Source organism: Trichechus manatus, unplaced genomic scaffold, assembly GCF_000243295.1.
Source record: "Trichechus manatus latirostris isolate Lorelei unplaced genomic scaffold, TriManLat1.0 scaffold00135, whole genome shotgun sequence".
NCBI lineage: Eukaryota > Metazoa > Chordata > Mammalia > Sirenia > Trichechidae > Trichechus > Trichechus manatus.
The window spans coordinates 7,007,387-7,021,263 of NW_004444071.1; the positions used below are offsets into that span (position 1 = coordinate 7,007,387).

General features: G+C 39.3%; 1 protein-coding gene across 2 annotated transcripts in view; it reads right to left on the reverse strand.

Annotated features, from left to right (window-relative positions):
• Positions 1–2,147: 2,147 nt before the first annotated feature.
• The window catches only part of CAPSL (calcyphosine like), a 32,021-nt gene continuing 20,291 nt past the window's right edge, over positions 2,148–13,877 (reverse strand). For both annotated transcript variants that reach the window (XM_004385245.2, XM_004385246.2), the window contains exons 3-5: positions 11,414–11,591; positions 10,917–11,126; positions 2,148–2,347 (exon numbers count right to left, since the gene is read on the reverse strand). In XM_004385245.2, coding sequence (XP_004385302.1) covers positions 2,246–2,347; positions 10,917–11,126; positions 11,414–11,591 — 490 coding nt within the window. In that variant the 3' untranslated portion in view covers positions 2,148–2,245. The remainder of the gene's footprint in view (positions 2,348–10,916; positions 11,127–11,413; positions 11,592–13,877) is intronic.

Consider the following 13,877-nt stretch of genomic DNA (forward strand, 5'->3'; position numbering starts at 1 on the left):
CAGCCAGCCTTGAAAACCCTAAGGAGCAGTCCTACTCTGCACACATGATGTCTCCATGAGTCAGAATTGACTCAGAACTGACGCAACAGCAACTAACAACAACAACATCTTCCAATTCAAGTGCTCACTTGAATTGCAAATGGAGTAATCTTTAAAATGTTCAGGTTAAATGATCAGAAAATATATCCAGAAAAGTGTTAGTAAATGACTTTGTAAAAAATGACTCTTCTCTGTTCCTCTCATTCTCCACTGTAGAAGGAGTACGGTTAAATAATAAGCAATTCTTGACTATGCAAGAAATCATAGCCGAGACTCAGAATAGGAAGGGAGTGGTCCATGACCATCCATTTAGTAGGAGATCTTGTTTACAGAGAGTGAGAGGGCCTTGGTGGAGTCTTTGCTTGTGACACCCAAACCCCAAACTGAGAAGGGAGGGAACTGAATCTGACCATACACACCGTGCCACACAGGTTATCTGAAATCTGATAGCAGTGCCCTGTGCCCAAATTACACAGGAAGCCAAGTACAACTGGGGAAGACGAAGCTGTTAGCTACAACCTAGTCTTTACTCAGAATTTCACATTAACTCTACGGACCCAGTTAAAGAGGGGCATAAGTCATACCCAAAATCAAAGGCATGGATCTATCTAGGGCAGTAGGTTTGAAACCCACTGTGACCAGGGAACGAAGGACTTGTCTTTAGCCACAATCTGCAAGGTACAGACAGCAGAAACAAAGATATCTTTTCTACATATTTTCCACTTAATATCTATGTATTTCCTCATAACATTTGGCATCTTTTCACCTGTCTACCTCTATGAAAGCCTAGATAATAAAGGCAATGAAAAACCAAACTCGTGTAATAAATTTCAAAACAGCTAGCCTCCTATAATGTGGGAATGGGCAAGAGATTCCTTTTCCAGCCTGTCACCATGGTAAATGAGAGATTAGCTTCTCAAAGAGAAACAAAGCAAGGGTGCCCTCTTTAGTGACTGCTATAATTCTCATCTGGCAACACCTGTTTTCACAATTGTTAATTTGATATGTAAAAAAAAAAAGTAAACAAGTGAATTGGTCAAAAACATGGTAAATGTCTTCAGATCCAGAACCCAGAGTCACTTAAATACATAAGATCTTAAAGGACACTATTGCCCCAACCCATGTCCCTAAATCAGGGGACGAGTGCAAACAGGGACAAAGGTGGCACAAAAACAGACTGTCCCTGAGTAGCAACAAAGGGTAGTCATCCTGTTCTCTTCCCACCAGCTCCTTCAACCAATGACATCCATCATGGTAACCAGAGAGCTAGTCACTATATTTTTATCTCTGGTCCCAGACACGGAACACACAGATGGAGGGCTGTAGTCTCAACATCTATTTCCCAGAAGTTGGGGTTACCTTTACGTCTGCCCACCTTTCAAGGGGAGATCCCACACACCAACAAAATGAATTCAAAGCATAGTGCTGGGAGGAGGAGACTTTCTCCTATGATCTTAGTCTATGTCAACCCAACCACCTTGTGCTGGTGGGAACTTTAAAATGATTGGCTGACGGCAGTAAGGGGAGAGGTAAACATTCCATTGCTAATATGGTCTGTGCAATCACAGGGCAAGAGGTCCTACATAAAACCTGAGAGCACAGGCCAGCTTCAAAGTTTTAACCACAGGGAAAATTTGAACATCCGTGACTCTACTGCTCAAGGAAACAGCCACGGGCTCACACCTATTTTGTTGATGAAAAAGGTAGTTGTCCCAAAAATGTTACTTTGAATCTATTTACAAAGCTGAGGCTCCCCCAGACCACAGGGAAAGAAACTCAAGATTCAGTTGTACAAATTGAAACTAATCAGTCATAAAAATAGATTTTTCCACCTAGAAATGGATCATCTAGAAGGAGGTGGAGACAAACTATGGATAAAATAGTAGGGTTGTAATAAAAATATACAAACTTTTATCAATGGCCAAGAATGACACCTCATATTTGTGAAGCATCTGAATGTTTCAACCACAGTGCTAGAAGTTCTGCAGATGTTCTTTTATTGAATTCCTATTTTAAAGCTAAGTTAAGGTCACAGTTAACTAATTAGTTTCTTTATTTCTATCTTTCTCTCTAGTCATAGCTTGCACTGTGTTTTGATTTGTAAGGGACACTGGGCTGAATCAAATACGATCCTATTTTTGAGCTGATGTTTAATCATTGGAGCCACATGGTTGTACCCAAGACCCTGGTGCCCCAGGTCATACATTTAGAGCTTCCAGGCAGTTCTCATCATGACGATGAAATACACATCTGTGTCAATGGAAGCACTCACGCCTGCATAGTAGTTCATAAACTCCTCGGGGGTCACCTGCAGCAGAAAAGTTAGAAACAAAAAAAGGAAACATTCTCATTCAGTAGAGGCCCATCTCCAGTACCTGCAGATGGAAGAGAAATTTAAGTCACGGAGGCTTTAGTGATCACAGCTGAGGAATAGATCTAAACAAGAAAAAAGGAGAAGTTGAGGATGGTGGTGGGGGTGGCACAGGGTAAGAAGTAAACGGGCGGTGAGGAAGAAAATTTTGAAAATTGTCAAACCAACCTAAATAGCAAGTGAGACACTGGTTCTCGTCTTTCTTTAAGAGCAGGAGTCCATCTGTTCAGATAAGGGATACTGAAATTCAGAAGAAGAAAAACGTGTTCTTCAACTGTCATTAATACTGTCTCTCAGTGACACACCAGAAACTACATTTCGTGTCCTTGCGTCAAGATACCAGACATTTTACCTTTGAAAAACTGGAGTTCTGTCCTGAGGGTAAAGAAACAGATTTCTAGTTAAACACACCTCTGCTGCATGCTTTCTAAGGTCCAAATTACTCATTCAAGACACAGAATGAGTAAAAGAGGTACTCCCCAGTCTACCTTGGATTCTTTCTGAATTCTACACCTATGACAGTCTATTTGGAATATTAACTAATGTGTTTATCCATGTGAGGATATAATATTACTTTGCTTTTTGAGAGAAAAATAAAGCATTAGTCATTAATCTTATTTCTTAATAGTTTAGGTAATATGTACACTCCAATTCACTCATACTGTCTGACATGGTTGGTTGATTCAGGGAAACAAATGTTTGGAGAATTCAGTGAACTCTCCTCTTTGACTGATCTCTATGACTAACTTTACCAACAAGTTTTGCTAACAATGTGTGTATTAGTTTCCTGTGGCAGTCATAACAAGTTACCTCAACCTTGGTGCCTTAAAAAACCAGAAATTTATTCTTGCACGCTTCTAAAGGCCAGAAGTCCAAGATCAAGGGTCATACTCGTCCTCAGGGCCATACTCCCACTGAAGGCTCTGGAGGAAAATCTGTTCCTTGCCTCTTCCAGCTTCTAGAGGTTTCTGGAATTCTTTAGTTTGAAGTAACATCACTCCAAATTCTGCCTCAGTCTTCATATCACCTTCTCTGTGTATGTTGGGATCTAATCTCTGTCTGCCTCGCTTTTATAAGGATATGTGTGATGGCATGTACGGCCCACCTGAATGATCCAGAATAAGTACCTCAAGATCCTTAACTTAATCATATCTTTTGTCATATAATATTCTTTTGCCATGTAGACATATTCACAAGTCCTATGGGTTAGAAAGTGAATATATCTTTGAAAGCCATTTTTTTCTGCTTACCACAGTCCACCCTCTTGCTGAGATTCTTGTCCATCCCACATTCAAAATACATTCATCCCATTTTAACATCCCCAATAATCTCAACTCAAGTCCAGAATTTCATCCAAATATCATCAGCTCAAAAATCCCAAATCTCTAAATCTCTAAATAAGGGATAGGTGAAACTCTGGGTATGAGCCATCCTGGGGAAAATTTTACTCAATCTGTAGACTTGTGAAACTAGGAAACAAGTTATCTGCTTCCAAAATACAATGATGGTATAGGCATAGGATAAAGGTTATAGAAATTCCCATTCCAAAAGAGAGATAATGGAAGGAATAAAGAGATCACTGATTCCAAGCAAGTTCAAAATTCAGAAGGGAAAATTCCATTAGGTTTTAAGGTCTGATAATAATCTTACATGGCTCAAGGCTCTGCTGTCTGGGCTTGCAGCTTTATCTTCTGTGCCTGCAACTCTGCCAGACTCTGTACCTGTGACTCCTCCAACTTCTGAGTAATCCTTCCTTTTTCTAGAAGCGTAGCACATGTTTGAAGCTGGGTAGTTTTATTAGTCTGCTTCCTGTCTGCAGAATTTGGAGAGTCCAACAACTTTCTTTTATTTTGTCCAGTCTGTCTCTTTCAGTCCAAGCTAGCAATTTCTGCTAATATAACATTCTCAAAAACCCTGTGGGTCTCCCCTGAATGTCATGGAGATTCATACCATTAGACAAGAGGATCTTCCACAGATCTTTCTTAGATAATCCATCTCTCTATTCCTGGGCTTCTGCTGAGATAGCTGAGTGGATCCATGAGTCACATGGGTAATCTCTTCAGCAAAAGGCTGTCCAGCCACACCCTTTTCCCCTATCCAGAGTATGCTTTCCTTATAGTGAATCTCCTAATTTCAGCATCTTTTGCAATCTAGATAGGCTGAGAAATTCCCAAATTATCAATTGGCTGGTTCCCTTTTCTTGACAGTTCCTTCTTCAATGTTCTCTTTCCTCTTGCATTTTACTATAAGCAACAAGAAGAAACCAGGCTACTCCTTCAACACACTCTGCTTGGATATATCCTTAGCTAACTATGAAACTTCATTATTTCCAAGTACTGCTTTCCATACAACTGAAGTAAATAATTTAGCCAAGTTTTCTACCACTATATACAACAAGGGTCACCTTTACTCATTTTCAATAACATGTTCCTTGTTTCCTTCTGAGCCCTCACCAGAAGCAACTTTAACATTCATATTTCTACCAACAATCCCTATGAGGCAAATCTAGGCTTTTTCTATCATGCACCACAAAATCCTTCCAGCTTCTATCCATCATCCAATTCCGAAGTCAATTCCACGTTTGTAGGTATTTGTTACAGCATCATCCCAATTCTGGTACCAAAATCTGCATAACTTCTTAGGACTCTTGCAAGAAATTACCACAACTTTGGTGGCTTAAAAAAACAGAAATTTATTATCTCACACTTCTGGAGTCCAGAAAGTCCAAGATCAAGGTGTCAACAGAGTAACATCCCACTGGAGGCTCTGGCGGAAAATCTGTTCCTTGCCTCTTCCAGCTTCAAGAGGCTTCTGGCATGCCTTGGTTTGAGGTAGCATCACTCTAAACTCTGCTTCTATCTTCATATAGCCTTCTCCTATGTGTGTGTTGGGGTCTACTCTCCCTCTGCCTCTCTCTTGTAAGAATACATGTGATGGCATGTAGGGTCCACCCAAATGATCCAGGATAAGCTTCTGTCAAAATCCTTAACTTAATCACGTCTTTTGCCACATGAGGTAATTTTCACTGTTTTACAATATAAGGCAACTGTCACAGATTCCAAGGATTAGGGCATGGACATATCATTTAGGGGGGCCACCATTTAATCTACTACAATGTGGATCTGCTCCTATGAGAAGACACACATACAATAGTGATGGCTGTCTTGTAAGTTTGTTGCGCTCTAGTTAACCCTCAATTTTAGTGCTCATAAAGGATTAAAAAAATCCCAAAAAGTAAAATCCATAAATAATTCAAAACCACGTTCCAGTCCATAACATCAAACTCTTTTCCACCCAGATCTTTCCGAACATGCCCATTTCTTCTAAGAATCATATAAGCTGATTAGCCCACTTGCCTTTTTTGCTGAAATTATAAATGAACATAAAAAAAAAGTCATAGCATAAGTCCCTCACAACCCTCCCAAAAGAAGATAACCAGTGAAAAACAGTAGGAAGAAAACTATTGGACTGAACTAATAGTTGAGCTGTAGTTCTTAGTGGTTTGTAAATACAAAGAAATAATATATATGCATAGCCTTTATTAAAATCAGAATACCAAATAAGATAAATGGAATAGGAGCAAAGTCCTCCTTTCTTGAATTTCTTTACTTCTGTCCTCCTTTAGGTTCCCTAGCCTCTGTTTTGTGATTCCCTCAGTTAAGTCCCACACACAATTATTGTGCTCCTTCTATATTTCTGAGCATGTGTAAGGTACCAGGGCAGTGTTTCTCAGCAGGGCCCATAACCACCTGCATCAGAATCACCTGGAATGCTGGTCATAAATGCAGATTCCTAGGCCCTCAGTAGTCAGAATCTCTGAAGGAAGCGATCGTGGAATTTGTTTTTTGTTTTTGGTGTTTTTTTTTTTTTTTTTTAACCAAGTATCCCAGTTAATTTTTGTGCACACCAAGGTTTAAGAATATCAAAGATGATTAAGATAAAATCTTAGCCCTTGAAAAGCTCACAGACTGGTGAAAAAGTCAGACAAGTAAGCAGATAATTTCAACACCAAACAGCGAAGACACAGGACTAAGAGTCATTTTGATTGTGAACTTTGATTTGGCCATTTTGACTGAGAAACATCTTTCACAGTTAAAAAAGAAAAAAAAAATTAAACTCCTAGTTTTGTTTTGTTGTTATTGTTGTTTATCTGTTTGCTTGCTTGATTGTTTTACCAAGGGTCTTAGTTGTTTTTAGGTGCTGTTGAGTCCCTTCCAACTCATAGTGACCCTATGTACAGCAGGACAAAACACTGCCCTGTCCTGTGCCATCCTCACAATCATTGTTATGCTTGAGCCCATTGTTGCAGCCACTGTGTCAATCCATCTTGAGGGTCTTCCTCTCTTTTGCTGACCCTCTACTTTACCAAGTGTGATATCCTTCTCCAGGGACTGGTCCCTTCTGGTAACATGTCCAAAGTATGTGAGACAAAATCTCACCATCCTTGCCTGTAAGCAGCATTCTGGTTGTACTTCTTCCAAGACAGATTTGTTCATTCTTTTGGCAGTCCATGGTATATTCAATATTCTTCGCCAACACCACAGTTCAAAGACATCAATTCTTCTTCGGTCTTCTTTCACATGCATACGAGGTGATTGAAAACACCAAGGGTGGAAGATGTTAAATGTGACTACTCCACACTATTTTAATACTCCTTTCCCTCGCTTTCCTCTATTACAAAAGTTGAAAAACTAAATCTCACTTTCCCAGAGCCCTTTGCAACCATAGTTTGGGATGGCCAAGTGACAGAATCCTCATCAGTAAGATACAGCTAGAGATCTGATACGGATTTCTTTCATATAAGAAGATACAATTCATACCCCTTTGCTTTCGTGATACAGGCTCTGTCCCTTCCTCATCCCCTCCTCCTTCCTTTCTTCTTCCTGCTGCCTAGAACTCGGATATTCTAGCTGAAGTTAAAAAGCCATCTTGAGATCATAAAGCAAAGGTCAAGAGAATCACAGAGACCTCAGTTCTGCTATACCTGAGCCACTCAACTGAGGACATTTTGTACAATGAAAATAAAAAATCCCTAATTTGTTTATTCCACTGTTGAATAAGATTTTCTATGACTTGCAATTGAAAGCAAACCCTAACCAATACACCAAGATATGTTTGAGACTGATTTCATAACCCTATCCCTCAATCCCAAGCTCCCTCAGTGGGGGATGGGGGGTGACCTGGAGATGAGTTGGCTCTGAATTGAGAAAGAAGCAGAGAAGAGGCAGGAGATTAGGTGAGCATTAAATGCCATCCCAAAGTCGGGCATGTAAAACCAGAAGTCAGAGCTAGTATGTTTGATCACTTCAGAAAAGGCCATAAGTTATTCTATGTGTCTGCTTTTCTCGTGAGAGTCAACTTCTACTGAGAATGACCTGAATCACAAATTCTCTGATTTCTCCCTTAATTGGTCTCATCATAGTAAATTATTTTTCATTGGTAATAACTATTATTACTTATTTTGTTTGCCATTAGAAAAATCAAGAGAATGGGCATCCTTGCATTCGGTTGGCCTCTTAACTATGCTAACCTTATTTGACAGAGTATATATCATTCACAGGGAGAGGTCCCAGATGGGGACAGTGGAAATTCCTTAGTCACAATATAGAATACAGTCCTTTTTTCTAAGTTCTAGACTGATTAGAAAATTCTAAAATACACTCAAAAATATACCCAAAATATATTTAATTATTTACAAATTCCTGTATGAGATGAATCAGGGAAAGATACGATTCATCCCCTTCAGAGGCTAATCCAGTTCTAAGAGACTTTTAAAAAATATTTGTGATTATAATGTCGTACATACATGTGAAAAATTCAAAACCTGAATATTAAAAGATAAGAAGTGAAAGTCTCACCCGTTTAGGGTCAGGTTTAAGGTAGAGTAAGAGTGAGGGAAGGCTGTTTCAAACACTGTGTGGTTGCTTTCATAACTTCATCAAAATTGCTTCTTATGCCCAGGCTGCTGTGAAAGCAGAGGGTGGGGTATTAGTACAGGATGTATGACATCCAATTCCATGACTGCTGCAAACCTCGATAACCTTTATGAGTATCCTTGGCTAGAGACTACGCTAACTTGCTTTCATTATTCTAATTTCTGTCTTATTTGAATAAAAAAAAAAAAAACCCATTGCCATTGAGTCAATTCCAACTCATAGTGACCCTATATCAGCTATATATTTTTAACCATAAACAAACTTACTGGTTTCATGCGTAGCTATGCTTCACCACAAGAAATCTTAATGTACAAAATAACTCAATTTGCAAAAGGTAAATCCACAGCTATTATTCATTTTTTTAAAAAATTTAGAGTTTCTTTACATCAGCAGTTCCTAGTACATTTAAAATACAGTTCAGCGTACAAAGGTTTCAGTCACACAGCACTTCTCAGAAACATTTTTATCATGTCTATTAAATGAGATAATCCCTGTAAAGGCTTGAGCACAAAGCCCGGTAAATTAAATGCGCTCAATAAATGTCACCCAGCTCCATTATTATGCTTGACATTCATGAGCATATTATATTTTGTAATTAAAGTAGGTATTTCTGAATCTTTTAGAGCTATGTATCTCAGATGTGAGTGTGTATAAGAGTTACATGGTGCAGTTATTAAAACTAAATTCTTGGGCTTCACCTACAGAAATCTGACTCTGTGGTTCTGCAGGGCAGCTCAGCAATCTGTATTTTTAAAGCATGCACCCTGGTGATGGTCGTGCACTGTCAGGGTTGGGTATTAATATACCAAAAAACACACACACACATATTGACATCAAGTCAATTCTGACTGATGGCGAACCCATGTGTTACACAGTAGAACTGTTCCATAGGATTTTCTTGGTAGTAATCTTTTAGGGAAGCAGATTACCAGGCCTTTGTTCCATAGTGCTGCTGGGTAGGTTCAAACTACCAACCTTTAGGTTAGTAGTTGAGCACAACTGTTTGAATCACCCAGGGACCTATGGGTGATAATATAGGGTCTATGATATTCAGGTGACATCAAATGCTGTAACTGCTAAAAACTCCAATAACTTTTATAAGTACTTGAGAGCTTAATGTGGCTTATTAAGATAAATGTCAAAAAGGGTAGGAGTGGGGACTTTAAATCAGCCGCCAACTCAACAACTGGCTACCCTGTCTAGTGTTAGAGAAAAGGGCAGCTGAGGTTTCCCCTGGCAACGAGGAGGAACCACCTGCAGCAAAGGAGGCAAATACACCCTGCGATCCCACGTAGAGTTGGGCTAATTTGGGGAAATGGCCGTTGAGTATTTTTCCACTGACATCTCAGACATCAAAGACTAGCAATATTGTAAGGAAACATACGACCCCTTCATTGCTGCCTGAAGCACTGAAACATCTAGACCAATGTTTATCTACCTCTATGATACCTTCAATCTAAAATGGAGGGTATTTCTCTGTCCCTGGCTCAAGAAATGTTAGCAGGAAGCCCTCCCTATTTCCTCGCCCCTTGCTAATAGAATTCATCATAAAGTTTCATGGAAAACGTTGGGTGAAATTCCCTTCAGAAGGGGAAAGGCTTGTTTCCTCTCCCTATTACCCCTACCTCCTCTTCCTGTCCACTCTGTCCACACTTCCTGTGTCAAAGGAGTTAGGAGGTAACCCACTCCAGGGTTCTGTAGTTGCTGACTGTGACCAAGGAAAGGACTCCCTTCTCCCATCAGCATAGCCTTCAGGACACCTGGGTGCAAAACTGGCTTTGTGTAAAAATGTCCACTTATGGCTGTTGATAAAAGACAAATAACAGTTTCATCTCAGTCTAGACACAGTTGTTGTTGTCCTTGTTGTCAGTTACTATCAAGTTGGCTTTGACTCATGGCAACCTCATGTATAACAGAACAAAACTTTGGTGTGCTTGAGTCCATTATTGCAGCCACTGTGTGTTTTGAGAGCCTTCCAACCTAGGGACTCATTTTCCAGCACTATATTAGACAATATTCTACTGTGATCCATAGGATTTTCATTGGTTAATTTTTGGAAGCAGATCATAAGGCTTTTACTCCCAGTCTGTCTTTGGAACCTCTGCTGAAACCTGTCCACCATGGGTGACTCTGCTGGTATTTGAAATAACAGTGGCATAGCTTCCATAATCATAGCAACATGCAAGCCACCACAATACAACAAACTGATAAACTAATGGTGGTATTATAGTCTAGCACATTGGAATGTGGCCAGCTCTGTATGGTAAATATGGTAACCATGAACTGAAATGCTTAATCAAAATAACCATTCTCCAGATGACAGGTAGTTAGCCCTATATAGATACCACACTACTATTTGTGTCTATATGAGTGTGTGTGCGTGTATGTGTGTGCTTTGTACTTCAGTTCTCAACCCTCTGGATGGTCCGTACAGGAATATTTTATTTCTCTTATATTTACAACAAATATGGTATAATTGTACTGAGATTTTATGGCTTTGGACCAATTTCCCATTTACAGTTTAAACCTGTAGAGAAGAAATTTCACTTAAATTAAGTTCTTTCACTTACCAATCCATCCTTGTCATAGGGTGAGTCAAAGTTATCCAGAAATTTCCTGAATACTTGTTCTTCTGACCATTCTCCATTTTGATATTTTGGGTGGTGTTTTGCATTATACACCCCACGAAGATCTTCGATTGTTATAACACCATCCCCAGTCTTGTCTAACTTTCTAAAAGCTTGCATAATTACCTCTTTTCGGGCTCTGGACATTGGAGGCTAGAGAAAGAGAAAAAACACATACACAGACATGCACAAGCTATGGAGCCTTTTGTTGTATTATACGTGATGAAATATCTTATGCCTCTCAGGGCTGTGAAATTGTTTGCATGCTATCAAATGAAAGGCATATGATTATTCCAGGAAGTCCCTAAACCTGTTCTCGGGTCTCCTATCTCTCCCTTCCAGACTGAACTAACAGCTTTCAAAAACAAAGCCTCAAAATAGCCAAACCAAACCATATGAAAGCAAACTCAGCAAATACACTGATTCACATGTCCACTTACTCTTAATGTGAGAAGAAATTCATTGAAATCTATTGTTCCATTTCCATCTTTATCAAATCTCCTGAAAAGTTCTTCTGCCTCTTCCTTTTCCATGACCACAGCATAATCGTTTAAGCCTTTTACAAATTCTTTGAAATCAAGTGTTCTGTTATTATTATCATCCATAATCCGAAACACTCTGAAGAAAATACACACCACACCAAAAAAAAAAAAAGACAGAAAGAACAAGGTGTAAGCATAAAGAGTTAAAAAGAAAACCACTCTCAAGGCTTTTCAAATTAAAATACAGAAGTCTTAGGTTCTGCTCTGCACTCTCCTTCCAACATAGAGAGCCTCTTCTCAGCCTTTCATAAAGAGAAACAACCCTTAAAAAACACACATACTATATAATTCCAATTACATGACTTTCTAAAAGATCCAAAACTATACAGACAATAAAAACATCAGTGGTTGTCAGAAGGAAGGAAGAGGAGGGCTGAATAGGTGAAGTACAGGGGATTTTTAGGGTGGTGAAACTATTCTCCATGACACTGTAATGACAGGCACATGACATTCTGCATTTGTCAAAACCCATAGAACTGTACAGCGCAAAAGTAAAGCTTGATGTGTACATTTTTTTTAATCATTTAAGAGTCAGGGAATCCCAGGAAGGAACATAGACTGTAATAAGAAAATCTAATTATATTACAAATGTATGAAATGACCTCAGTAAAGGGAGCTGGGAAAAAAGGTGCTGAAGAAAGTAACTTTGAAAATGAGTGGAATCTGTAAGATTAAAGACAAAAAGAGAGTCACATAAGCCCTCTACTCATGTGGGTACAGATTAACAATTCTGATACTGCTGTACATGTATGCTGGAATTAAACAAGTAAATGGATTGGGGAAAGTAGGTGTCAGGTTACTCACTATTGGAATGAGGATTTACAGTTAAGCAAGGGGCGGATGGTAGAAACATCCATGTGGTAATGGATTAGAGGAGCCCTGGTGGCACAGTGGTTAAGAGCTCAGCTGCTAACCAAAAGGTCTGCAGTTCAAATCCACCAGCTACTCCTTGGAAACCCTATGCAGCAGTTCTACTCTGTCCTATAGGGTAGCTATGAGTCAGAATTGATTCAACAGCAATGGGTTTGGTACGGGTTTAATGGATTAGAGTTAGAGACATCAGTCTGAACTCATGTTTAACTTAGTATACACACAGACGGTTGCATACAAAAATATTAATAGGTATATGTATATACACAAGTTAGTAGATATACGTGTATTTCCTTGTTCTGTCAGATGAGAGGGCCTAAAAAACTGAGTGTGCAACAACACCCCAGTAGCAATGAGCACACCTAGTGTCTAGATCTTGGTTTCTAATACCATTCTCCAATAAAAGGAACCAGTGCTCCTTGGAGAAATGGCTGATTCTAGGACTAGGGCAGGAAATATACAAGATGATCCTGGAGCATCTTGTAGTGCCAGAAAGTAAGGAAGTACTAAATAAATAAGCTAGCTAACTAACTAAACAAACAAAAGTCCTACCAACATTTGATATGTCAAAAGAGCACAGGAGCCAACTGAAAAAGCTGGAACAATCTGAGCAATAACATAAATGAAGTACTATTGGATTATAACCAAAAATATAAAATAAGTCTCTATGAGTCCATATTGAGATAAATAAATGATTGAATAGATAAACAAATTTCCCTTGCAGAAGAAGTCCAAATAATTTATGTAGATACTCCACCTTCAAGAAGGGAAGCATACTTCTCACTCCTTAAGTGCAGGCTGCACAGAGTGACTTACTTCCAAAAAGTAAAATACGGAAAGGGGGAAAAAGAGTAACTTTATAGTGAAGAAACCTGACAAATCAGGAGATCAAGGTGAACATCAATAGTGACGTTGTTGTTGTCCTTAAGTGCTGTTGAGTTGGTTCCGATTCATAGCAACCCTATGAACAACGGAACGAAACACTGTCTGGTCTTGTGCCATCCTCACAATCATTGCTATCTTTGAACCTATTGTTACAGCCACTATGTCAATCCATCTCATTGAGGGTCTTCCTCTTTCTTACCGACCCTCTACTTTACCAAGCACGATGTCCTCCATTCTCCATGGACTTGCCCCTCCTGATAACATGTCCAAAGTATATGAGATGAAGTCTTGCCATTCTTGCTTCTAAGGAACATTCTGGCTGTCCTTCTTCCAAGACAGATTTGTTCATTCTTCTGGCAGTCCATGGTATATTCAATATTCTTTGCCAACACCAGAGTTTGAATGCATCAATTCTTCTTCAGTCTTCCTTATTCATTTCCAGCTTTTGCATATGTATCAAGCGATTGAAAATACCATGGTTCAATAAACACATCCAAACTCCCTGAGGGACTGAATTGCTGGGTGGTGGGCTGTGGGGACCATGGTCTCGGGGAACATCTAGCTCAATTGGCATAACACAGTTTATAAAGAAAATGTTCTACATTCT